A 25023-nucleotide genomic window follows, 5' to 3' on the forward strand; every position below is an offset into this window, starting at 1 on the left:
AGGCCCAGAGATTACGAGTGATTCTACAAGAAAACTGCTAACAGAGAGCGGCTTTGCTATTATGCAAATGAGTGGGTGGAGATTTATTATGCATCGGCATCTGATTGGCTGCCGTGCCGGTATTGGTGACACGCGCCTCACACAGCTTGTAGCGCGGGCCATGAGATGAGACCGCTTCTCCGGTGCTGCTAGTAGCGCTTCGTCAGGAATAGATCTAGGTAAGATTACGGCCTAATTCAACAAAAGTTCGTTATTTACTCGTGATAGTCATCCATCTCTCTGATGATCGATGTCTAAAAAAAAAAAATCATACCTCATTTACTAATTTAGTTTTGTTGTCCGGACATCTTTCGGATTAACAGGCTAGTTTTACCGGCTGTTAGCTCGCCGGCTAGCTCGTGGGGACAAGAGAGTCGCGTGCGCCCCTCAACCAATTTAACATTGTTTATCGGTTGATACCTCTTTTACAAATGTTATCGCATTTTTAAAAAAATATAAACTGCAGTTGTTCTATGTCCAGGGAGTAAGATTTTCTCGTGATCTGGGATACACCGTTATGGCTAGAGTTAGCATGGTTGGTGAAGTGGCACATTGGTTGGGCCTTTAGAGTTAACCCTACACCTTTTTTCCTCTTGAGAGCAGCAGCGATGGTATGTCGCTATATCATCGGCCATTTGTGCTTTCCGAACTCCTCACGATATCGTTCGTGTAATAGGTTATTTTTTTTGCCGGTATCACTTTATCATTGCCGTAATACGCCTAGACTGCGTCAGGGAAAAGTACTGGCCGACTGTACTCCACGTGAGCCGAGCCGAACCACTGCCCTCTGCTGTCTGAAGCTTGGTTTGTTAAAACAAGACCTTTTTATTTTTCTTGCAAAACATAGAGAATACATGTTTATGATATATACAACTTTGTATACAAAATGTATTAACAATATGATCAATGTCATCAGAATACAAATGAGAAAAGAGACCTTAAGCACAAAATCTACGTAAGTGACTAATCGAGTGTCGATTGAACCGGAAGTCGTTTGGGAACAGTGTGTACTTTGTAATGTTTTTTTTTTCTTCTTCTTTTTTAGTCCTAGTAGAGCATCTTAACCTCCAACTAATCTTTTTGTATCTCTCCCTCAGATTTTCAGAAGTGCTCTGTTCCTCTGATCTGCAGCTAAAATGCCATCCGATTTAGCAAAAAAGAAGGCGGCAAAGAAAAAAGAAGCAGCCAAAGCTCGCCAACGTACAAAGAAACCAGAGGATGGAGTGGATGGTGATGAAGAGAAACCAGAGGACCAGCAGAACGGAGCAGCTGAGTTCAATGGTAAGAGGAGTCATTAAAAGACCTTTCTAAGGCCTGTTCACACCCAGATGAATATTTGGTGTAATCGTCTCTGTACTCTTGAATTTGGTGTTATTTGGTAAACCTTAAAGACTGGGCATTTGAAAACTGTTAATAATGCTTGGCTTAATTCAGTCACATTTACCGTTATTGAGAGAATTTTTGCAGGCAAAATCCCGTTTTATTAATAATCCATGCCGTTGGGAATTTTGTGGGAGGGAGAAAAATTTTCCACCGGTTGAGTCCATGATTTTTTTTGCCAAAAAATTGCTAATGTGACTACACCTTTACGAGGATATTTCTGCTTTTCTATAATTGCCACCTATGTGATAAGAGGGCGACTTTGCATTTTTGTTCTGCTGTTTTTTACACACTGATCTGAACTGACATCGCATTGGAATATTGGACCGAATTTCATGTTGAACATTTGTGTTTGTGTAACCATGCCTTTTAACTTTTGTAAATCTGAGTTTCTGGCCCACCAAGTGTTTCAAAACTAATTTTTTTTTATCTTCCTCCTTGAAATCTATTTGAATCATCTTCTTTTTCTCTCTTTATCTTAGGGGTTGCCAGTTTGACGAAGGAGCTGGATGAGTTTGAGCTGAAGAAAACTGAGGCCCGTGCAGTTACTGGCGTGTTGGCATCTCATCCCAACAGCACTGATGTGCACATCAGCAGCTTGTCTCTCACGTTTCACGGACAGGAGCTGCTCAGTGACACTAGTTTGGAGCTCAACTCTGGCCGTCGATATGGCCTTATCGGACTCAATGGAACTGGTAAGTGTAGAATCTGTTCATGTTGGGCTAATAAATCTCCACTTGTTGGCTTTAGAAGTGATTTCAGTTTACATGCTCATAAATAACTGACTTGCATTTAAACTTTTGTGTAGGTAAATCAATGCTGCTGTCAGCAATTGGTCACAGGGAGGTGCCGATTCCAGAGCACATAGATATTTACCACCTGACCCGTGAGATGGCACCAAGTGAGAAGACCGCTCTGGAGTGTGTGATGGAGGTAGATGAGGCGAGGATCCAGCTGGAGCGAGAGGCTGAACGACTAGCTCATGAGGATTGTGAGTTTCAAAAACTGATCAAATGCACACGGAGTAGTTTGAAAGGAATAGTTCGCCTGGAAATGAAAATTGGCATTTACTTGTTCAAAACCATCAACTTTTTTCAACATCAATTGTTTGATCCCAAGATGTGTAAGAACCAATGAGGGTAAATATGTAATGAGTGTATGTATAGTGAACATTTTTCAAATAATCTGTTAATTGGTCAGGTCAATACAACTTTCCACGTTTTCATAGGAACTGTTTATTTTGTAACAGCTTCCTTTCCTAGGCGTGGTATATTGAATATCTCAGTTGGAGAAGACTTCTTAACTCTGCACTGTGTTTAAGGAATCTCCTTGAGGAACACTTATGTGTTTATTATGCTTATTTGAATGTTTGTGAATTTAATTTAACTTTAAATTTGTCAAATTTTAGCTGAATGTGAGAAGCTGATGGAGCTGTATGAGCGTTTGGAGGAACTGGATGCTGATAAAGCGGAGATGAGGGCCTCGCGGATCCTCCACGGTCTGGGCTTCACTGCTGCCATGCAGCAGAAGAAACTCAAAGACTTCAGCGGTGGCTGGAGGATGCGTGTTGCTCTTGCTCGGTGAGTCTTCAGAATCTCTTTCAGAAGTTCAAAGCTCCTGGGAGATGATGTAACAAAAGGCCGAATGATAGCGCAGTTGCTTTGTGCTAACTGTGCAATGACAAAAACTGTCCGAAGCGAATTTTCTGATCCCTTTAGCTCTTTCAATGAATGCATTTGCATATCTTTCAACAATCTTCGAAGTCTTGGTTCATTCGTGGTTGTTTTTTTTTTTTTTAATCTTCAGGGCACTGTTCCTCAAGCCTTTCATGTTGCTGTTGGATGAGCCAACAAACCACCTGGACTTGGATGCATGTGTGTGGCTGGAGGAAGAGCTCAGCCAGTAAGTCTTTATTTTTTAAAACAAGTCTATGACAGAATATTAAATCAAATGGTTTTTTAGATTTTTTTTATTTTTTTTACTATGGGTTGTTTCTGATGACATGATGTAAACAAAAGGCCGAATTGTAGCTCTTCCATCAAGCAGTTTGTTCTTGTTGTGGATAGAGCTTTGACAAAAACTAGACCGAAGCGTTTAGCTGATCTGTCAGCACAACCCAGATGCAGTTTTGTTTTTGAAGAGGTTACGGTAGCACTTTATTTTACTGTGTCCTTGTTACACGTTACATTTACTTGCTGTAGTAATAACAAATTATGCATAATTAAAATCTAAAGTAATTTCATGTTAATTAATGAAACTCATTACTTGACTGTTTAAATGCACTGTAATGGACACCTTGTCATAAAGTGTAACCGTTACATTACGAAATGCATTCTTTCTGTTATTGTTGCAAACACCATGCTGAGAGCTGTATGATCAAGTTTGTTTCTTTTTCCCCTGACAGGTTTAAAAGAATTCTGGTTTTAATATCCCATTCCCAGGACTTCCTCAATGGCGTTTGTACCAACATTATTCACCTGCACCAGCGCAAGCTTAAATATTACACGGTAAAGAGACTAATTCTTTCCCCTGTAAAGCTGTTTTCCTGTAATTGCAAATGTGCAACTTCATTTATTGTCATTCATCCTCTTGTGTAAAGGGTAATTATGACCAGTATATAAAGACCAGAGAGGAACTGGAGGAGAATCAGATGAAGCGGTTTAACTGGGAGCAGGATCAGATAACACACATGAAGGTAAACGATCTCTATATGTATATTCAAATCTTCTATGCCCTTTTCTAATTGCTCAGCTTGTAATTGATGTGGTTATTTAAATGTTTTCCTGTTGATCCACAGAACTACATTGCTCGGTTTGGTCACGGATCTGCCAAGCTGGCCAGGCAAGCTCAGAGTAAAGAGAAGACGCTACAGAAGATGGTCGCCTCTGGTCTTACTGAGCGTGTTGTGAATGACAAGGTGAGAAAAGAGCTTTCTGTCTTGATCTTGATCAGTCATTTGCCTTTTTAATCCTTTGTTTAGTCAGTAGTAGAAATTACTTTTTCTTTTTCTTCAGACCCTGTCATTTTATTTTCCTCCCTGTGGGAAGATCCCCCCTCCTGTCATTATGGTTCAGAATGTCAGCTTCAGGTATTCGGATAATACGGTACGCAGAACCATCTAATCTTCAATAACACATTTTACACACATTTCTGTTGTTGCATCCTTCTCTGGATTGAGGTTCTCACATGTCTCCTTTTGTGTTATATAGCCGCATATTTATAATAACCTGGAGTTTGGGATTGACTTGGACACACGGGTGGCCCTTGTAGGGCCCAATGGGGCTGGCAAATCTACTTTGCTGAAGCTCCTTGCTGGAGAGGTAAGGAATGTTTTAACTTAAATGTATAAACCTAAAATCATACAAAGGGTTGCATGCATTTTATGTGGTTTGGAATCTTTAGTATCGTGGTTTGTAAGGCATCATCTCTTCTTTCAGCTCCTGCCTTCAGACGGTATGATTAGAAAACACTCCCATGTGAAGATTGGGCGATATCATCAGGTCTGTTCAGACAATTTGTCATGACACTTTTATATAATAATGGTTGATGATGATGATAAAAATAGTGAAGATGTTTATTTATAATTTTTTTGTTTTTTTTTACTATGGGTTGTTTCTGATGACATGATGTAAACAAAAGGCCGAATTGTAGCTCTTCCATCAAGCAGTTTGTTCTTGTTGTGGATAGAGCTTTGACAAAAACTAGACCGAAGCGTTTAGCTGATCTGTCAGAGCAACCCAGATGCAGTTTTGTTTTTGAAGATGTTCTGATTTTGTATGTATATGTGAAAACTAAAGTTTTTAATAAATTATTAGAATTATTATTAGAATCTGCCACATAATTAGTTCTGTGGCACTTAGACTGATTTTTAATAGTATTTAACTTGCGGGGGGTTTTTTTCTATAGCATCTAACAGAGCAATTGGAACTTGACCTTTCACCTCTGGAATACATGATGAAGTGTTACCCTGAGATTAAGGAGAAGGAAGAGATGAGGAAAATCATTGGCCGCTATGGACTCACTGGCAAACAGCAAGTAGGTTTTTTTTTTTTTTTTTTTTTTTTTTTTTGACTGACTTTGATTTTTAATCTGTGAAGCCCAGACTTTTTATTTATTTATTTATTTTATTAAACTAGGTGAGCCCCATTAGGAATCTGTCTGATGGGCAGAAGTGTCGTGTCTGCTTTGCCTGGCTGGCTTGGCAGACTCCCCACATGCTCTTTCTTGATGAGCCGACCAATCACCTTGACATTGAAACCATTGATGCTCTGGCTGAGGCGATCAACGAATTTGAGGGTGGAATGATGCTGGTTAGCCACGACTTCAGGCTTATTCAGCAGGTAATGTGAAGCTTTTAGTTAGGTTTTTGCCCATCTTGTTGTACAAGTCATTAATGTTTTCTTTGTCAAGCTAATGCAGTTGATTTGATTACATTTTAATAATATTGTTTTGTTTCCTTGCAGGTGGCTCAGGAGATCTGGGTTTGTGAAAAGCAGACCATCACAAAATGGAGCAGGGACATTCTGGCTTACAAGGAACATCTGAAATCAAAAATCGATAAACAGATGCATGATTTATAGCCAGTAGAGCGCCTCCCCATCACATAGATGACAGTTCGAACTTCCAACATCTCTGCCAACCAGACTTTTGCTCTCCAGGAAAAATACAAGCATGCTTGTTAGACCCGAGTCAGTTGCTGGGCTTGCAAGGGGAATTCAGTCATGTTTTCTTTTGTGTGTTAACATGCATCACACTATTTGGACTTTACTTTTGAAAAACCTATTAAAAACCATGGTTGTGCACTTAAATTTATTTTTATTTTTAAACTAGTGGAGGGCAGGTCTACAGGACAAAGACTAATATGAACGATAAAGTAAACTTCAAGGACTCTTCATGAGGTTTTTTTTATTGTCAATTATTGTTTAGAGCTGTATTTGCCATAAAGATGTCTAATTAAAAAAGCGTACATTAATTGATTTGGCTTGTGTATTTTCTTTGGTTTCTGTCTTTGTACAGTTTTCTCAAGAACAGCAGAGAATCTACGTTTCTGTGTCTACATAGTTGAAATATGCATCTGTACCTTTGCAATCTAATTTAGATTAATAAATGTACAACAGTCTTTATTCAGAGAAAAATATTTTACAAAACATTACAGAAAAAAAATATATATAAATAATTCACACCTACTTTCCTTGTTATCTTTTCTCTAATACTATTCATACATTTATATTTTGTGTGTGTACAGGCCTGGATATACTTGTGAGGGCCAAATGTATGGAAGCCCATTCCCGCCACATAAGAAAAATTGAGTCATAATTACGTAATAATTAAAAATAAAGTCATAATTACGAGATAAAAAGAAATTTGACATAGCAAATCTATGACTTAATTATGAGATTAAAAAATCTAAATTATGACTAACCCATGTCCTCACTAATAGAGTGAAATAATATGGCAACTCACTAGTTAAAAAGGCTTTTGCTATGGTGACATGTCTCTACACTGAGTAGCCTTTGTTTTAGTGCTAGATTAATTCAATGTAATGTATTAAAAAAACTAAAAAAAACTAAGAGGCATTGTTTCTTTCCTGTGAATTTACATTTATGGATAATTTTGTTAACATTATTTTTTTTATATATTTTGTCTATTCACATCTTTATTTTCTATTTTACTATCTGTATACTTGTTGTTGTCTCTGTGTACTGGAAGCTGCTTTGTCACCAAAACAAACACAACATATGTCTATGCAACATATGCCAAATTGCCAATAAAGCTCTTTCTGATTCTATTAAAAATATATGTGTGATAAATGTGTGTTCTAAATGTGAGTTATTTTTTTCAACTTGCATTGAGATCCAACAGGACATGTTTTCACTGTAAAAAACATAAAGAAATTCTACCAACATCGCTTCACATTTTCCAGGTTGCCAACGGTTCGCGTTTGTCATTTCCGGAAACACCGGAAGTACGTCATTGAACGATTGAGTTCATTGTTTTTACTTGGATCTCGAGTGTCACATTAACGGTTACAGTAAGGTAAGTTAAAATACAGAGCTTACTCTAGAATTAATTTGTTAGAGCCTACATTTTGATGTAGGTTCTAACAACGTTATTCGTATATGCGCAAAGCATTTGTCGCCTCCTGCACGATAGAATGGGCTTGAAAAGTGTCACCGAGGTGCTAGCTAAGCTAAGCGCTGTCAACCTTTATATCAGTCCTGGTGCAAATTATTTTAGTATATATATAACAGCATAACAGTAACTTACTCCCCTCGTTAAGACTAATAATTTAGAATAAAAGACTGTTGTGCTTTGTGTTTGATAGCTCTAACTTAACTTACATGCACTAGCCGGATCAATATGAGTCTAAACTGATGTTCTCTTTACTATTTATAATAACTGTATAACTACTGTATTTTTGAAACAAGAATTTCTAACGCCTCTTAATTATCAGTATGATTTACAACTTTGCTGAAGAAAACCTGATGTACACAATTGTTCTACATGCCTTCTGTCCTCTTATTTATAGTTTGTATATATATATATATATATATATATATATTATCAACAACAAAAAAACCTTTTAGTATAATTGTAATTGTAAATTTCCACCATCAGGTCATGGTACACGTGTCTTTTTGCTGTCAAATATTTAATGATTTTTATAAAGTAAACGTAAGAATATTTTTTTATATTATTAGTAATATTTCAAAATGAACTTTTACTAGACTGTAGCAACCCATGTTTACTTAATTATCCACACATATACACATGTATACGTATCAAGTGTGATAGGCATCTTTGGAACGTTTATTTCTCTCAATTATCATTGTACTGCACTGCATTATAACTTTTGTCCCCCAAAATAAAACTACAGTCTTGATCATAAAACTAAGCATTTAAATATTTTCTTACTAAGACTATTAGGAGAAATAGTATGACACATTTTAAAAAGAAAAATATGATTTTATTTAGACTATTAATTCATATGGTATGTCAGGCTTCACGTGGTTGATTAATAGGGGTGTAACAATATATCGTGTCACAATATATCGCAATACAAAAATGTAACAATATGTATCATGGATAGATCACCCAAAATGAAAATTACTTTATTATTTTCAGAGTTTAAGTGTCAGTACTATATAAAACTACTACATAATGTTGAATATAATGTATAATAATGCAGTGGGGGAATATTTGTGGGTCCTGATAATGCTAAATGGTCTTATGTTACCAGTAAAAGTGGCCTACGTTATAAATATATCTAGTCAGTGAAAGAGTGCGAGCATATTCGTCTAAAATAATTCTGTATTTTCAGCTTCAGAATCATGAATATTGTTATTCTGGTGTCACTATTGTCCTGTGCATTGGGTTTCCAGCACCAAATCCAAGCCTATTCATTTACACAGCTAATGTAATATCAAATCTAGCATTTTAATCAACAGTATTTTTTTTGTTAACCTTTTATCATATGTCTTGGAGTATCGCAATAATATCGTATCGTGAGTTAAGTTTCGTGATATGTATCGAATCGTGACATGAGGATATCGTTACACCCCTATTGATTTATAAACATTATAAATTATAATCTGTGCCCAGTTAAAAAAAAAAAAAAAAAAATTATCAGAATGGTTCAAAACTTGATAAAGGTTTTGGCACTTGCTATGTGAAAAAAAGAATCATGGACATGATTCGAAAAGGTTAAATGGTCTGAAAAAAATATTGCTCTTGTGCTTCTCACAATCAAAAATTACAACTTTGGAAATGAATGGGAAACAAATTTCATCTAGTGGAAACGTTTGGTACTGCGGCCCAACAAAAGATTTTCTCGCAGGTTTAGAGTAAAGCATGTTTTGGAAAATCATATAAAAAATTTAAATAGTATTTTTGTGAATTTTTTCATAACAATAAACTTAAATTTCTATTACTTTTTAAAAATAAAATCATAAAATCCCCTAAAATACAAAATATTAAATAAAAAAACATGATTGAACTAAAATATAGCACATTTATTTAATTGAAAAAAAAAAAAGGTTAACCTCTTTGTCTGCCATTGGCTTAAAATAGGAAAGGATCCAAGTTTTAGGTTCATAAGGAATTCATGTGGTGAAGAGTTGCAAAGTTCCATTGGCTTTGTGGCATAAAATATTAATGCTAGCCAGGGTGCTGGAATAACAGATCTACTTGTTCTTGATTCCATTCTCAGATGATTTTTTGAATGTTATTGTTTTACAGTAGACCATGAGTCTGCCAGCAGCTCCACCCAGCTATGCTGAAGCTACAGCAGGAGATAAAGAACAAGGAGCTGATAGCTTCACTTACGCTTCCCAGCTGCCCCCAATGCCACCACCAACCATGCCCATGCACCCCAGCTGGGCTTATGTGCATCCCGGCCCTAGTATGTGCCATTTTATTACAGCAATTTTGGATATGGATGTACAAATGTTTATATGCAAGGAACCATATCTTTACTGTAAGAAAAGTCTTAGGATAAAATGATGTCTTTCTTCTCTGAACGTTGTTAATAGTGCAAAATGTCTCTTTAGGTCCAGGATATTCCAACGCTTATGCTGCAGACATGTCCTCACCCTTCTCTGATCCGAGCTCCAGCAGCAGCTTCGATGGCCTGAGTGGAAGCACCTGGGAGGACAAGAATGTCCGCCGCATGTTCATCAGGAAGGTGTGAAAGTTCTCATTTAATTGTTTTTCTATTTGCAGTCTGCTTGACAGTTCAAACATTATTAACAGATATGAACTGGGTTGGATGCAAGTAAGCAGTCTATATCTTTTAATGTGTTTGTTGCTCATTTATAATTAAAAAGATGTTCAGGTTAATTAGGTCTCATGAGGCTGTTATTTGAGATTTTTACTCGGCCTGCCAACATTTATACTGGTCTCACAACAAACAAAATGCATTTTATTCATAGCAGCATATTTGTATATATTTGCTTCTATATATACAGTAAATATGATTAAAATATTATACAATTTTAAATAGTGTGTGTGGGGGGGTGATTATAAAATGCAATTCTATCTTCTGCTGATTCGCATCGATTCACAAATAAAAAAAATCGGTTTTCTAAACTGTTACATGTCTTTAACTTCACAGTACTATTTAAAGTTATTGACATGTAGAGTGTTATAAATCACAATAAGCCGATAAGCTCAATCCGGTGCTCGTGCTAATGGACACAGCCAAAGCGTGAGTTCAGATGTCGCGTCTCAGATGCATGTGATCCCGAATTCAATTGTCTTTACATTTATATTACATTTATATCTTTCACAGCTTATTGGGCTTGAATGGTCGAATACACACAGGATTATGTAAAAATGCACATCGTGTGAAGTATTCACATAAACGTAGTCTGTTATATCCTAGGCGCACAAACAAATCAGATGTGTAACATTATTTTAGATCTGTGCATTTGTTCTTAAAGGGAAAGCAGTTTAATAAACCGTTTTGTTCATTTAATTAAAAAAAAACAAAAAACAGAAAATCACTTACTGCTTTTGACTGAATCACTTTTGTATCTTCATTATGAATCAGTTTATATTTAACAGTGAAGACTAGGGCTGCACGATATTGAAGAAGAATGCGGTAACTGAAAATGATATAACCAATGTATATGTTTCACATTCTTTCTGGGAAAAGAAAGCATCACTACAACTTCTGACAATGTCATTTTAACAAGTTTATCAGGTATGCCTACATTAGATCTATTTAATGTGAACATTTAGTTGTGAGAAACAATACAGAAACTGAGTAATCAAATGTAAAACTAAAACACTGTATAGTCTTCAAATGAATTGAATATAAATTGATTTTCTTTTGTTTCACAGACAGCAGCAGCAGGTTTACTGTATTAGGCTGCTAATTTAAGACCTAATGCACAGATCCTATTGACACACATCTGATTTCTTTCCCAACTGTTCACTACAGACTGTGTTTACGTGAATACCCGCCAAGACAAGCATTTTGACATTACTTGACCGTTAGAGTGCAAGTAGATATGTAAATTTTAGGGTTAGTGATGTCACTAACCCCTTGAAGAAGCTCACTGTAGTCCCTACCAGCCGTTTGTTGTAGTCCTTAAAAAGCGATTTCTGTAAAAGAAAATATCTCCCTTTGCTTTGAACTTTGAGCGTTGTAACTTTGCAGATATTGTTTTTGCTCAATCAGCAACATTACACACACAAAAAGTGAAAATAATAATCAACCACCCCTTTTAAAATATTTAAAAATAGAAAACAGCTGTTTAAAGTTGTAGTAATATTTCAAAATATTACTGTATTTTTTTATCAAATAAATGCAGCCTTGTTGAGCATGGGATACTTAAAAAAAAAAAAAAAAAAAAATATATATATATATATATATATATATATATATATTTTTTTTTTTTTTTTTTTTTTTAAATTGTTCTGACCCCAAACGTTTGAACAGCAGCGTACAAACCTTCTAGTTATGAAAAGCATATATATTCTTTGCAGGTCTTCTGTATCCTCATGGTTCAGCTCATGGTCACATTTAGTGTGGTGTCACTCTTCACATTTTGGTAATTGATACACACAACTCAATTTTATCCATTTATTCCACTTTTAAAAGAAAGCACTGTCACTGAAGACTGTCCTGTCTTTCACAGTGAGCCAGTCCGGAAGTTTGTACAGTATAACCGGGTTTTCTATCTGACCTCATAGTAAGTGAATTATTATAAACTGTGCTCTTTCCTCTTTAGAGGCTTTAGAACTTATATTAATTATATATGAATTATGTTTGTAACACTGCTATGTTTTGTCCAGCATGACTTTCATGGGAACATACCTGATGCTTGTGTGCAGCACAAACGCACGGTAAACAGATACTGTTTGTTATACATTGTTCTTGTATTTGAGTTCACCTTCTGGCTTACATAGGAGATGTGTGATATCAGGAACTCTGAGGTTCTTTGATATCCATCACTTATTGAACAGTGTTTGTGTTTCATCTGCAGACGAAGATACCCAACCAATATGATCCTTCTAGCCATTTTTGTAAGTAATCTCGTTCTCTTTAGTTCACCAGTTAAATGATAGTAAATGTTATAAACAAGTATTCACTATCATTTAACTTTAAAAAGAAAAGGATGCATATTCTTGTTTTATATTTTTAGACTTTGGCAATGTCCTATATGGCTGGCATGCTCGCCAGGTAAGACAAAATGTTATTATATTATATTATATTAATATAAAAAATGGACCACTGTTAGAGGTGAAATATTCTTTATAATTATTAAGATGAATTATTTTTTCATTTTTAGATCTCTGGACTAGAAAATGTTAGTGGATGTTCAAAATTTGAAAGTTTAGAGTCCTTGCTCTTATTATACACACCATTAAGGTCACTATGGTCAATCCATTAAATAGTAAAGTACGAGAGAAAATGAACCCAATTGTAGCCTTGTACACTGCCACTGCTATAGTTAACTGTATTGAGATATGTGTGTGTGTACTTGTACAACTATCTTTGTGAGGACTGTCTTTCTTAGGCCCTGTTTACACCTGTTATTAAGATGTGTTTTTGTCAATCCGATCTCAAGTGAACAACGCTAAATACTGGTGTAAACTGGGTCTAAAACGTTTTGAGCTTGTCTAGTTTAGACCACCGCCATAGGTAGTCGAAAACGCATTAGACCGGATTGCTTTCGTAGTGTAGACACTCATGTGGTCGAATGTGTTTGAACTGCCACAAAAGACGCCTACTCTCCGCCCACTGTGTAAACATTACGAGAAGCGTGCTAGCCAGACGTGATTTAAACATACCAAGCACAATGTTCTCTCACCATTCCTGATTTCTAACACACACTCACAGCTAGAGATTGCATTGTGTCAATGAATGTCCTCTCAAAGATAGATGTACAAGAATATGTGTGTGTCTAATTTGCAGCACTAATTTCACTCTTTCTATATACAGCTACCATAATACCAAAGTGGTGATGTTGAGTGTGGGCATCACAGCACTGGTGTGTCTGGCCATCACACTCTTCTGTTTCCAGTCCAGGGTGAGCTCATTTCATCTTAAACGGCTTCTGTCAAGTGCTTCATTTATGTGTCATTTGATAGAGCATTGTCTTCTGTCATCTAGGTTGACTTCACCACCTGTCACGGATTACTTTTCTCTCTCATGATGGTGCTGATGATAACCGGGCTTCTGCTGTTCTTTACTGCACCTTTTGGATATGTAAGCTGCTAAATAGATATAGATTACTTTGAAGCTGTCACTATTATGATGTGCCAATAGCTTTGTTCACACTGTCAGTCCGAATCCGATAATTTGTGTATCCGATTGGAATCTGATCTAAATTATTGACTGTCCACACTGTGTGTCGCAACTGTTCAGATATGATTTGTGTGTCCTGTATGGTAGGTATAGGCCATAAACAACAACAACAGCAGCGTGGAGGGGTTTGCAATACAGATGTTATCTGTTTTCTGTTCAGTACAGATGTTTACGTTTTACCTGGCATGAGAAAGTGACATAACGCAAAATCTGATCAGAGAAACCACATATAAATATAGCTCAAAACGGATTTGTAAAAATTGCATTTCATATGTTTTGTTTTTGCTGTTCACACTTGCTAAATAGGATTGCATTCCAATCAGAAATGCATAAAAATCTGATCTGGACTGACACTCTGAATGAGGCTATAATCACTAAAAACGTATTATATTGAAATCATACTGAAGCCATCATTTTGATATCGGTCCAACCGTAGAGTGTCTACTCTGTCTGTTGTTTTAGATACCCTGGTTGCATACTGCTTATGCTGGATTTGGCGCTCTGGTTTTCACTCTGGTTAGTACCCTTTGGTTATGCAATATTGTCAGGTTTATGTGTTTCATACAAGATCTAATAATCTTTCCTTTTGTTATGCTTTAGTTCCTGGCGTTCGACATGCAGCTGCTGATTGGCAACAGACGGTACTCTCTGAACCCAGAGGAGCATGTGTTTGGAGCCATCTGCCTCTACATGGATGTGGTCTACATATTCCTCTTTTTCCTTCAGCTCTTTGGGAGCCGGGAGTGAGGTGTTCATGCTATGCCTGGGCTTGAGCCTTTGTCCTCTGTTACATTCACACACACACACACACACACATACACACACACACCCACCCTTCTCAGTTACTCCAAGGTTTGGTGAGGAGTGAACAGTCTTCCTTCATTCTGTGTGGCAGTTGAAGTTTGATGTGTGCTGTTATTTTCCTTCTGGTCATGGTTAGGCAGCTCTTTGCACACCTAGTATGCACCCTTGCTGCAAGAGAACCATACTACCAATCAGATGTACACATGCAGGGTGTAGACAATCACTGCACATCATTTTTGTGATTTCACTTAAAGTGATTTGAAATGCCCTAGGTCATCTGCATAAAAACGTTTAGAATTCCAGCATTCTATAATGCGTAAAAAAATCAATGTGTTTTTGAGTGTGATTTAGTGGGGAATATAGTGACAGTACTTGTCAATGGTTATTATCCCTTCGTTTGCACGTTGTATAGTTGAAATGAATCTTAAACCTTGCTGGCACTAAATGTGTAACAGTCTTTTCAAACTGAGTTTTGTCAATCAGCAACATTGTGCAGTAAAATTATACCAGAGCCAGAGAGGCCCGTATGTGACACTTTGTTTTCATCTTGTGCAATAACCTGCTCTTGACTGGGGGTCTGAAGCTGGACCTTACAGGAACTCGTTGCGGTCAGTAAATATTTTGTGCCTCTGAATGCTGGTTACTAATGAGGTTTCAGTCCTGTTGTATGAAGCCAGTGCAGATTTATAAAAAATATATATTGTGTGCCAAATATAACATCCTTAGATGATGGCACTTGGTCCAAGTCCAACGGGTCAGTTGTGAGGTCTGCAATATATGTATGTAAATTCCCTGGTAAATTAACTCATAAGTGTGTGATGCTTGGGAGTTTTTACTCATTTTCAAGACTCTAAATTGCTTTTATTCACCTTTAAGTCAAATGTTTTAGATACTGAATTATCAGGTGCTGACTTGTTTGAAAAGAGACGACTTGTTACATTCAGAAGAGACAAAAAATGATCTAATGTACTTTATGATTGGTTTCAAGCACATAGGGCTTATTTTCCATGGGCTTTAATATACCTCTCTTGTCTCTTATGAACGCATTGATGTAAGAGTGTGTTAACATTTTAACTTGGGAAAACATTCCTTAATTTTGAAAACTGAAATAGGTTTTTAAGTAATTTACACTCTATCGACATTCCTCTTTGCTTGCGTTTTGTTCCGTTTCTGTAAACTACACATTCATCTTTTTGATGGATAGATGTTGTATTTGTTGCAGTGGATTATAAGAGATTTGGGTAGAAAGATACATACCCATACACTTTATTTCTCGAATGAAGGCTATGCTAACCTACATTATTATTATTCAAATAAATGGCAGTTTAAAGAACACAAATTTATGTTTTGCTTTTAGATGGACATTTCACATGTGCAACTTTGTTCCCGTTTTTAGATGAACTGTATAAAGGCTTTACAGACAGCTTAATTTAAAGCTTTTTTTCAGAGGAAGGATTGAAATATGAGGTGATTTGTATAATTTTGTTTTGTGAAGTTATTATTGTTCATGTGAATATTACGTGTGAGTGACTGTGTATATGGATCACCCTATGCCTTTCCTATCTCTCTCTTTCTGTGCACTTCTGTGTCTACAAATGAATACGTTTAACCTAAAATTATTGCATGAACTGTGATACAGAGATCCGCTGTGTGCTAACCTAGAACTGAAAAGACATCAGTACGAAGCATTCCCTTATAATTTTTCCTGTTAAAAAACGAATGGCCAGTGGGTCATAACAGGATAGTGTGTTGTTTTGTAACCTCATTTGTGCTTTAGTAAAATAAATAAATAGAACAGTAAATCATAAATTGATGTGTCTTTTGTATGCTTTATTCCTTGTATTCAGTAACTTTTTAAAATAAGTATTTTAGTACTAGGTCCAGAATATCATCTGTAGACCTGGCTATTTCTTTCTTTCTTTTTTCTTTTTTAAGATGATGTTTAAAGGAATAGTTCAGTTAAAAATGAAAATTCTGTCATAATTTACTCACCCTTAAGTTGTTTCAAACCTGTTTGAGTTTCTTTCTGCTGAACACAAGGGAAGATGTTTTGAAGGATTTCGGTAACCAAACAGCAAACAGTTGATTGGACCCCAATGACTTCCAGTTTTTTTCCCCTACTATGGAAGTCAATGAGGTCCATGATCAATTGTCTGGTTACCTACATTCTTCAGAATATATTTTATTTGTGTTCAGCAGAAGAAAGACATTCATTCAGGTTTGAAATAACTTGAGGGTGAGTAAATGAATGATGACAGAATTTTCTTTTCTTTTTTTTAATGAACAATTCCTTTATGGACTATTTTCAACCTCTTATGTTTGTGCTGTTGTTTTACAACCAAAAATGTAGTCATTTCCTGCAGGATAATGTAATTAAGCAACTGGTTCTTGCCTTGGTTTTACCAATTAAAACAATATTCTGGAGAAAAAAAAGGAAAAAATAAAACACCTATTTTGTTCTTAGAAAAGGGACAAAATGTATCAAAAAATAGTAAAAAATATTTTTTAACGAAACTACTGATTTTACAGGAATGCTATCTGAACTGCCAGACATTAAAGATAATAGTGTAATAAATAAAATAAAATAAATAAATAAATATATAATAATAGTGTAACGTTCAGTGCGAAATTCATTAAAAAAAACATAGAATAAATCGGGCGGGTCACGTGACCACCACGCCTGACGTCATTGCTTAATCACAAACATGGCGCTGCGCTCTTACTGTCGGCTGCTGGCTGCACAGGTAGCTCGCTTGAAGCATTGTGTAAATGACTGTACAAGAAATGTATCCGGTTCCAGTTTATCTTTTGCAAGAATTAAATCGCTGCGTGAGTCGGCTGGGGTGTTTGTGCTGTCGAGCCGCTGGCACAGAAGGTCACGGTCATGGCATCCGTGTGTCAGTTCTTCTCAATGCACCAGAGAGAAGCGTCACTCAGACACGGCAGGGTTCAGCAGGTGGACTCTTGCGTGGGGAGTCATGGGTGAGTTTACATGCAGATTGTGTGTGAATTGAAAACATTAGCATCTGCATTTGACACATGACGTAACATGCGTGATGTCATTACAGTGTTTCATGATATTTACGTAATGTATAAACCACCTCGACCCAGGATGACCTCTGTATAATGATTGAAATGATCTGACACTCTGATTTGCTTTTGTATCAGCCTTTTCACTTTTTGGAAGCTCTGATGAGAGGACTGAGGAACAAAAACTTGAGGATGAGCTTATTCTGCTCTTGAAGAAAGCCAAGGTATACTGTGATGCTTTTGAGTTCTCTCTTATCAGACATATAGGTATCACATCAAGACAGTTTGATCTTCATTCGTTTATCTTAGCGTAGTCTGTGTGAAACAAAGCAAATACTACGATTTTTTTTTTTTTTCAGTTCAAATTATTGCTTTGTTATTCTGATCATGTCATTTGTGATTAAATAATTTGTGTTAAATAAAAGAAATATGTAAAATAGAAGACATTTCAGTAATGGGCACTGTTTTTTTTCTAAGAATCTGTTCTAAAAGGGAACAGATTTTAAACACTAGTCATCATTCACTTTGTAAATATATTATTATTATATAGATACACTTCAAAATTTTCTGGTAAATCTGTCATCCGAAATCTGCAGACTGGCTCTGACTTTCAACAACTAGCGCTTCCTCGTCTAAAGTCATGACCAAAAGTTTTGGCAGTGACACATTTTGTGTTTTGCAAAGCATGCTGCTTGAGCATTTTAAATAATTTGCAAAAAGCAATAGCTAACATCATTTCACTGATTATCATCTGTGAACGAGTGATAGTCTGGTAAAAATCACTCAATCATTCTGATTGGATTATAAGAACAGACTGAGTGCTATAAAAGGAGGAAAGAAGTGCTTCCAATCATTGTGTTCTTGTCTAAGCAATGGTTAAATCCAAAGAAAGGCGTGCAGCCATCATCTTTTTCATCAAAATGGTCTTGCATGCAAGGAAGTTGATGCAAAGAATATCGCACCTGAAAGAACCATTTACCAGATCATCAAGAACTTCAAGGAGAGAGGTTCAACTGTAGTGAAGAAGTCTTCAGGACATCCCAGAGTGTCCAGCAAGCGGCAGGACTGTCTCCTCTTGAAGAGTTGAAGGAATCGTATCACCACCAGTGCAGAGCTGCTCAATATTGGCAGCAGGTGTGGGTGCGAGACTGAGAGTGCATATGCAGCACAGTGAGGCCAAGACTTTCGACAACGGCCTGCTGTCAAAGAGGGCAGCAAAGAAGCCACTTCTCTCCAAGAAAAAACATCAAGGAAAGAGTGAAATTCTCAAGAAAGTACACGGATTGGACAGCAGAAGACTGGTGCAAAGTTATTTTCTCTGTTGAAGCCCCCTTCTGACTGTTTGGAACATCTGGAAAATCTATTGTCCAGCAAAGAAAAGGTGAACGATACCATGTCGTGCCAACAGGGAAGCATCCTGAGACCAGCCTTATGTGGAGTTGCTTTTCATCCAGGGGAGTGGGCTTTCTCACAATTCTGCCCAAAAACACCACTAGAAATAAAGAATGGTATCAAAACCTTCCAGGAGCAATTTTGTGATGATCTGTGCATTTTCCAGCATGATGGAGCACCGTGTTAGCCTGACTATGTCAGACTTCGTACTTCCGCTCAATTTCATTTCGCTTCTGTACTCAGTCTGAGACAGCGTCAGAGCTTTCCGTTTTCCTCCGGCCTGAAAACAGCCGGCCAATCAACGAACAGAGGGCGGGCTGAGAGCCGTGACGTAAACGCTGATTGTACCGTGGATGCGTAGATTTACTTCACATAATCTGCAAAAGTCGTTCACAGCCATGTTCACTCCGGTATTTCGCTCTATGGTTTTGTTTTCGCATCATACATGTGTTTACAGTGGAAGTTAGATGCGGCTGAGCATGCGCATAACACACGCCATAACCAAACGTTATGTGATTGGCTTACGGGTAACCAATGATTTTAAACTTCAGACAAGCGCCCCCCCGCGAGAAAGAAAACGCTTTTCAATTATGCCATGCCAGACTCTGTCTACGAAGCAAAGCGAAGGTGCATGATGGAGCACCGTGTCACAAGGCAAGAGTGATAGTGAAGAGGGTCGGAGATCATTACATTGAAATTTTGGATCCGTGGCCAGGCAAATACCCTAATCTTAATCCCATTGAGGACCTGTGGTCAATCCTCGAAAGATGAGTGGACAAGCAGAAACCCATAAAGTGTGATAAACTCCGATCATTAACAGAGCAAGAATGGATTGCCATCGGTCAGGAATTGGCCCAGAAGGCGATATCCAGCATGCCAGAGCACATTGCAGAGGCTATAAAGAAGAAGGGTCAACAATGTAAACATCAACTCTTTACATATATTGAATATTTTTGCCAATAAAAGCCTTTAAAATCTTATGCAATATTTATCTCTGTTTTCCAGTTTACCATAGGAACATGTAAAAAATAATCTACGAATACTGAAGCAGCAAACTTTGAAAAACACAATTTATGTCACTGCCAAAACTTTTGACCATGGCTGTAGATTGTAAACGGGGAACAAAAATCTTGTCATGCATTTCTGTCTTTAATATTTAAAAAAAAAAAATTCATAATGTTTATTTTATAAGACTGAATGTTACTTAACCTCCTTCACAGTACAGCATGATGACTGGGGAACTGGACGCAGCCAATGTTTTCTTACACAAAGCTGTCAGGCTGGCACATCAGATGCACAGTAATGATGCCATTATATATACGTACAGCCTGGTATGTTTTTTTTGTCCTTTGTCTTGTCCTCTTTTTTCACCTAGCCCAGTCCATTTTTTCCTAGAGTTCTCCTTGTTAAACAATATGTGACCCTGGATCGCAAAACCAGTCACAAGTCGCACGGGTATATTTGTGGCAATAGCCAACAATACATTGTATGGATTTTTCTTTTATGGCAAAAGTCATTAGGATATTAAGTAAAGATGTTCCATGAAGATATTTTGTAAATTTCCTACAGTAAATATGTAAAAAATATAGATTTTTGTGAGTTGATGCAGCAAAATCACTAACATAAATGGACAAATTTAAAGGCGATTTATTTTTTTGCATCCCTCAGATTCCAGATTTTCAAATAGTTGTATCTCGACCAAATATTGTCCCATCCTAACAAACCATACATCATATGGAATATATTTATTCAGCTTTCAGATGATGTGTAAATCTCAATTTCCAAAAATTGACCCTTGTGACTGGTTTTGTGGTCCAGGGTCACATATATTACATGACAATGAAGATTAAACGAGAGCATAATTTAGCTTAATGTTCCTCTCTCTTCACAGATGGCAAATCTTGCCTTTGTCCAAGGTCAGCTGGATAATGTGAGTATGGTTGAGGGAGATCTTCCCTCTGCCCTACTCCACTGACTCGGTGCTCTACATTAGTATGTACATCTGTAGTGAACGTCAGCATGTGACTCTGTTGGTTGTTCTTTGTTGCAGGCTGAGAAGCTGTTTAAAGCAGCCATGAGTTTCATGCTGTCAGGGGGAACACCACAGGTAAAAACACTCAATGCTGGAATATTTTTTTGCGTGTAATTACTTTTGTATGCGATGCTCATTACTGATTCCTTCATTTCTGAACATTGGTTGATTAATTATCCTATAAACAAATCAGAAACAATGAGAAATGCGATCAGTCTTTTTTTTAAATCGTCTGTACCTGTTTTATCTCAAAAGGATGACAATGCAGTGATTGAGATGTCGCTGAAGCTGGCCAGCATATATGCCACTCAAAACAAGTGAGTTCTGATCCTCTGCTGAAAGAGTGAAAAGGGGGATAAACAGTTAACTCATTTGACCTGTTAACCTCTGCGCTGTTCAGTAACTCGTACTTTTCATTTCCAGGAACGAGTTGGCGGAGCATGGCTTCCAGTTCTGCACTGAGTCTTTAGAAGCCAAGATTGAGAAACAGAAGGACCTTCTTCCAGAAAGCCTGTCAGGTATGTTCTGTTGACTTCCTGTGCAAGCAGGTTATTTGTGTTTTATTCGATCTCTTACTAAATGTTTGTTTCAATTAGATGAGGAGCGCAAAGACACCAGGCTGCTGCTCGGTCTCAGTCTGGATGCGAGGGCACGTTATTTGGCAGCTAATCGTCGTTTCACAGGGTCTTGCAGGGATTACCGGCATGCGCTGCAGATCTGCCAGGAGGAGCAGGGAGAGTCCCACCCACAGGTGACGTTCCCTTTGTAAGACATTACACTGGTTTGCAAGTATAAATGTACTGGTAGTACATATATCTTATAGTCATATTTATTCAATCAAAATATTTCCAGTCGTACAAGATCTTCTGATGGTCTGTGTGGCAAGAAGGTGTTTGTCCCATTAAATGGTATTGTGTAATGAATCTGTTTCAGACCCTGGTTCTGATGAGTGATCTGGCGACCGTTTTGGACCTGCAGGGGAAGCACGATGAGGCGCTGGCTCATGTAAAGAAGGCCGTTGAGCTTGCACAGGCAGCGGGTCACCCTGATCAACATGTTCTGCTTGGGAATATGGCAGGAATTCTCATGCACAAAGGTTCAACTGCTCGCTTTAGTTACACTGACATTTACAATTTTAAATCGTTTTAATATACACAAACACATACTACCATTCAAAGGTTCGGGGCAAGGAGGATATATATATATATATATATATATATATATTATATATACACATATTCTTATCATTATCAATGTTGAACAGTTGCTCAACTGCTTAATATTTTTGTAGAAATCATAATCGATTATTTGATTAATTTGAAGTTAAAAAGAACAGCATTTATTTAAAAAAACAATTCTGTCAGTTTAATGCTGCCTTGCTTAAAAAATATTGTTGACCCCACATTTGTGTATATTATATTATATTGTTTTATAATTACAAATAAAATGATTATAATATAAAGATTAAAAAATATTCTAGAAGATATTCTCAGGGATGCACAATTGTCAATGTTGTTTGTCTTTTGTTAACCAGGGGAGTTTGAGGAGTCTGGTAAACTGTATGAGGAAGCCCTGGCTCTGGCACGTGCAGCGGGAGATGAAGAGGCTGTTGAGCAGCTTCAGGAGGGACTGAAAGAGCTGACTAACAGGAGAGACGGCCAAACGGAGAGCAAAACTGATGAACAGGAGATCAAGCAATGATCCAAACAAAACACTCCTGACTGGACGTATAATATACTTGAGTAGAGCACAACATTAAGACAAATTTATCAGTTTTGCGCAACCTCTAATTCAGTACACAACATACATTGTCTAATGCCCTTTTTATACCTTACCTCCCATTAGACTTATTTTGTAGTCTTGCTCTTAAATTATTTCTCTGTAAAACAGAATCAGGGAAGATAGACTGGTGGACTGATGACTGAGTGATAAGTCAGAAATACTGTACATCATTTTGTCTGTTGAAATAATGTGCAATGAAACATGTAATCTTATTTAAAGCCAGGTTGTGTTAATGTGTTTGATGTGAGAAGTGATTTTGATAAACCTATGAACAAATTTTGTTGTTGTTGTTTTTTGACACCCTAAAGCATGCAGTGCTTTCTTTATCAGGAACATTAGCAATGCCCTGTAGAGGTCAGTATATGTTCAGATTTGTTGTTCAACCCAAGTCTAAAAGGTTGAATTGAGTCAATACTTTAAACATCAAGATGCAGGAACCTAAGTTCAGTTTCTGTTCAGTCTGTCTTTATTTCATTTACCAAAGGATATTTGGTTGTGGATTTTGAAGCAATACATAAAAAGCACAAAAAAACCTGTAATACATAAAACCTTAAATATCTAATTTAACTTCCACACTGAAACATTACAACTGTTTAGCTGACAATATCTTTTTAATGAAAATATCAAGTGCTTTTCAAAATGTGCGACCGAAGTGAAGCTGGTGCCTAGAAGTTTCTCTGCTATTTTTAGTGCGTCAATTTAAAGGAAAATTAGATTAACCTGGTTACTTAATAACTGGCCTTGAATCCTTTTCACTCTTTAAACCATTAGTCAAATGTTGGTCTTATTCTTTGAGAAGATGCTCTTTTTCTCAATAAAAGTTATATATTTTCTCATTCTACAGGTAAAAAAAAAAAAAAGCTCCGTCCGATTTGTTCTGTGCTTCACTAAAGATGTTTTCGACAAGTCCTTTTAGAAGACCTGCTGTGTCATCATGTTACCAATGTATTCGAATCCACAGATGATATTTTAAACCTGTAATTATTAATAGTGGGAACAGCGAATGCCATCTTAATAAAGAAGAAGGATGCATTTGGGCTGAGTGTGGTCTTGCCGTATGCCTGGGTGGTAAAAGATGCAGTGGGATCATGAGGCTGAGATCAACATGACTCAACTAGTAATTAAGAATCTCATAGAGTGTGGCTCATCAGATAAGAGCAGCTCATATTTTCATTTAAACGCCAATCTTATATCAGTCTTAGGGGGGAGGGGGGCATAGGGTGAAAGAAAAAGTTTATATTGGCACAGAAATTAATGTTGTGAGTCATGTTGTGCAATGCCTTTAGGCCTGAAATCTTGTTGCCTTTGTGCTGTATTTGACTTTAACCTCCCTTTGGAAAGTGCAGTGGGAATTGGAATAACACATCAAATCTATTTTTAACATGGACATTTATGACATTCATCAATTTATCCAAATGCTTTTTTAGGGCCACTGTGTATACAAATATTCATTTGTGTATATCCTCCTCTCTGAATTTTCACCAATGAGCATTGGTGATTTTGTTTATTCCGTTTTGCAACTAAAATAACTCTTGCTCTCTACAACAATTGCTAGTTAGTCAAGTCCGAGGGGAGGAAAATTATCATTTACATGAGCTTTCCATTGGGCTGTGATCACTTTCCTTTCACCGCATGATTTCCTGTCCTCTTACTCTCACGGAAGTATGAGAGAATGACTTTTGACTGTTTTTGCAGTTCAGTTGTTAAAGTCACCATGAAATCAAAATGAACAATTCTTCTTTTTATATGGAATATTGCAGTGTTTATTATAAAGTTGTTTTTTATTCATATGCCCTGGTAATCTTGAATCAAAATAACTCACCCTCCCTCTTGCAGCGACATTTCTTATCTTCCCTTATGACGTTTTTACTGACATGATGGCGGGATCGATCTGTCACTCACATAAGAAATACATTATAAAATACTTAATATTCTGATATTGATGAAACTTGCTCTTTTTGTGGTTTTGTTGAAGAAACAGCTGCTCATTTTGTAATTGTAGTATAACCAATACATTTTGGGCTGAGTACTTATGTTCTTAGCCCTACTAATGTGAACCATACCTTAAACCTTAAAGAACTTTTTTTTTAATGAAAACCCAAAGCTGCTGTCCCTTAAATATGTTGTTAATCTCTTTATCTTGTGTGCAAAACTCTTCATTAACAAGCAAAAATGGCTTAAGTTGTTTCAATTTAACTCTTTTATTTCATCCCTTATACTTATGAAAAAAGAATTATGCATTATTATG

At 36.8% G+C, this 25023-nt stretch overlaps 3 protein-coding genes across 5 annotated transcripts; all 3 read left to right on the top strand.

Annotated features, from left to right (window-relative positions):
* Positions 1 to 116: 116 nt before the first annotated feature.
* On the top strand, positions 117 to 6391 carry abcf2a (ATP-binding cassette, sub-family F (GCN20), member 2a). The gene is made up of 15 exons (XM_084118755.1): positions 117 to 218; positions 1137 to 1320; positions 1902 to 2114; positions 2228 to 2410; positions 2828 to 2999; positions 3226 to 3321; positions 3824 to 3926; positions 4019 to 4114; positions 4217 to 4336; positions 4434 to 4523; positions 4629 to 4739; positions 4857 to 4919; positions 5326 to 5454; positions 5556 to 5759; positions 5883 to 6391. Exons 2-15 carry the CDS (start codon positions 1176 to 1178, stop codon positions 5997 to 5999), a joined length of 1842 nt encoding a protein of 613 aa, XP_083974881.1. The 5' UTR covers positions 117 to 218; positions 1137 to 1175; the 3' UTR covers positions 6000 to 6391.
* A 960-nt stretch (positions 6392 to 7351) lies between these two features.
* faim2a (Fas apoptotic inhibitory molecule 2a) lies at positions 7352 to 16348 on the top strand. Of its 2 annotated transcripts, none has more exons than XM_084119535.1 (12): positions 7352 to 7455; positions 9658 to 9820; positions 9969 to 10102; positions 11911 to 11975; positions 12063 to 12116; positions 12220 to 12270; positions 12411 to 12450; positions 12570 to 12607; positions 13370 to 13457; positions 13541 to 13636; positions 14198 to 14251; positions 14336 to 16348. In XM_084119535.1, the coding sequence occupies exons 2-12, from the start codon at positions 9664 to 9666 to the stop codon at positions 14480 to 14482; spliced, it is 924 nt and encodes a 307-aa protein (XP_083975661.1). In that variant the 5' UTR covers positions 7352 to 7455; positions 9658 to 9663; the 3' UTR covers positions 14483 to 16348. The 2 variants fall into 2 exon arrangements, with proteins under 2 accessions (XP_083975661.1, XP_083975662.1); XM_084119536.1 differs by having other exon boundaries at positions 7376 to 7455; positions 9661 to 9820.
* An 875-nt stretch (positions 16349 to 17223) lies between these two features.
* ttc19 (tetratricopeptide repeat domain 19) lies at positions 17224 to 23051 on the top strand. 2 transcript variants are annotated; one of them, XM_084119102.1, is made up of 10 exons: positions 17224 to 17521; positions 17708 to 17793; positions 20182 to 20292; positions 20853 to 20891; positions 21012 to 21068; positions 21249 to 21310; positions 21417 to 21511; positions 21590 to 21744; positions 21927 to 22089; positions 22528 to 23051. In XM_084119102.1, the coding sequence occupies exons 1-10, from the start codon at positions 17245 to 17247 to the stop codon at positions 22692 to 22694; spliced, it is 1212 nt and encodes a 403-aa protein (XP_083975228.1). In that variant the 5' UTR covers positions 17224 to 17244; the 3' UTR covers positions 22695 to 23051. The 2 variants fall into 2 exon arrangements, with proteins under 2 accessions (XP_083975228.1, XP_083975229.1); XM_084119103.1 differs by having other exon boundaries at positions 17486 to 17521; positions 20187 to 20292.
* Positions 23052 to 25023: the final 1972 nt, after the last annotated feature.

This window comes from Abramis brama, assembly GCF_963993115.1.
Source record: "Abramis brama genome assembly, chromosome: 7".
Classification (NCBI taxonomy): domain Eukaryota; kingdom Metazoa; phylum Chordata; class Actinopteri; order Cypriniformes; family Leuciscidae; genus Abramis; species Abramis brama.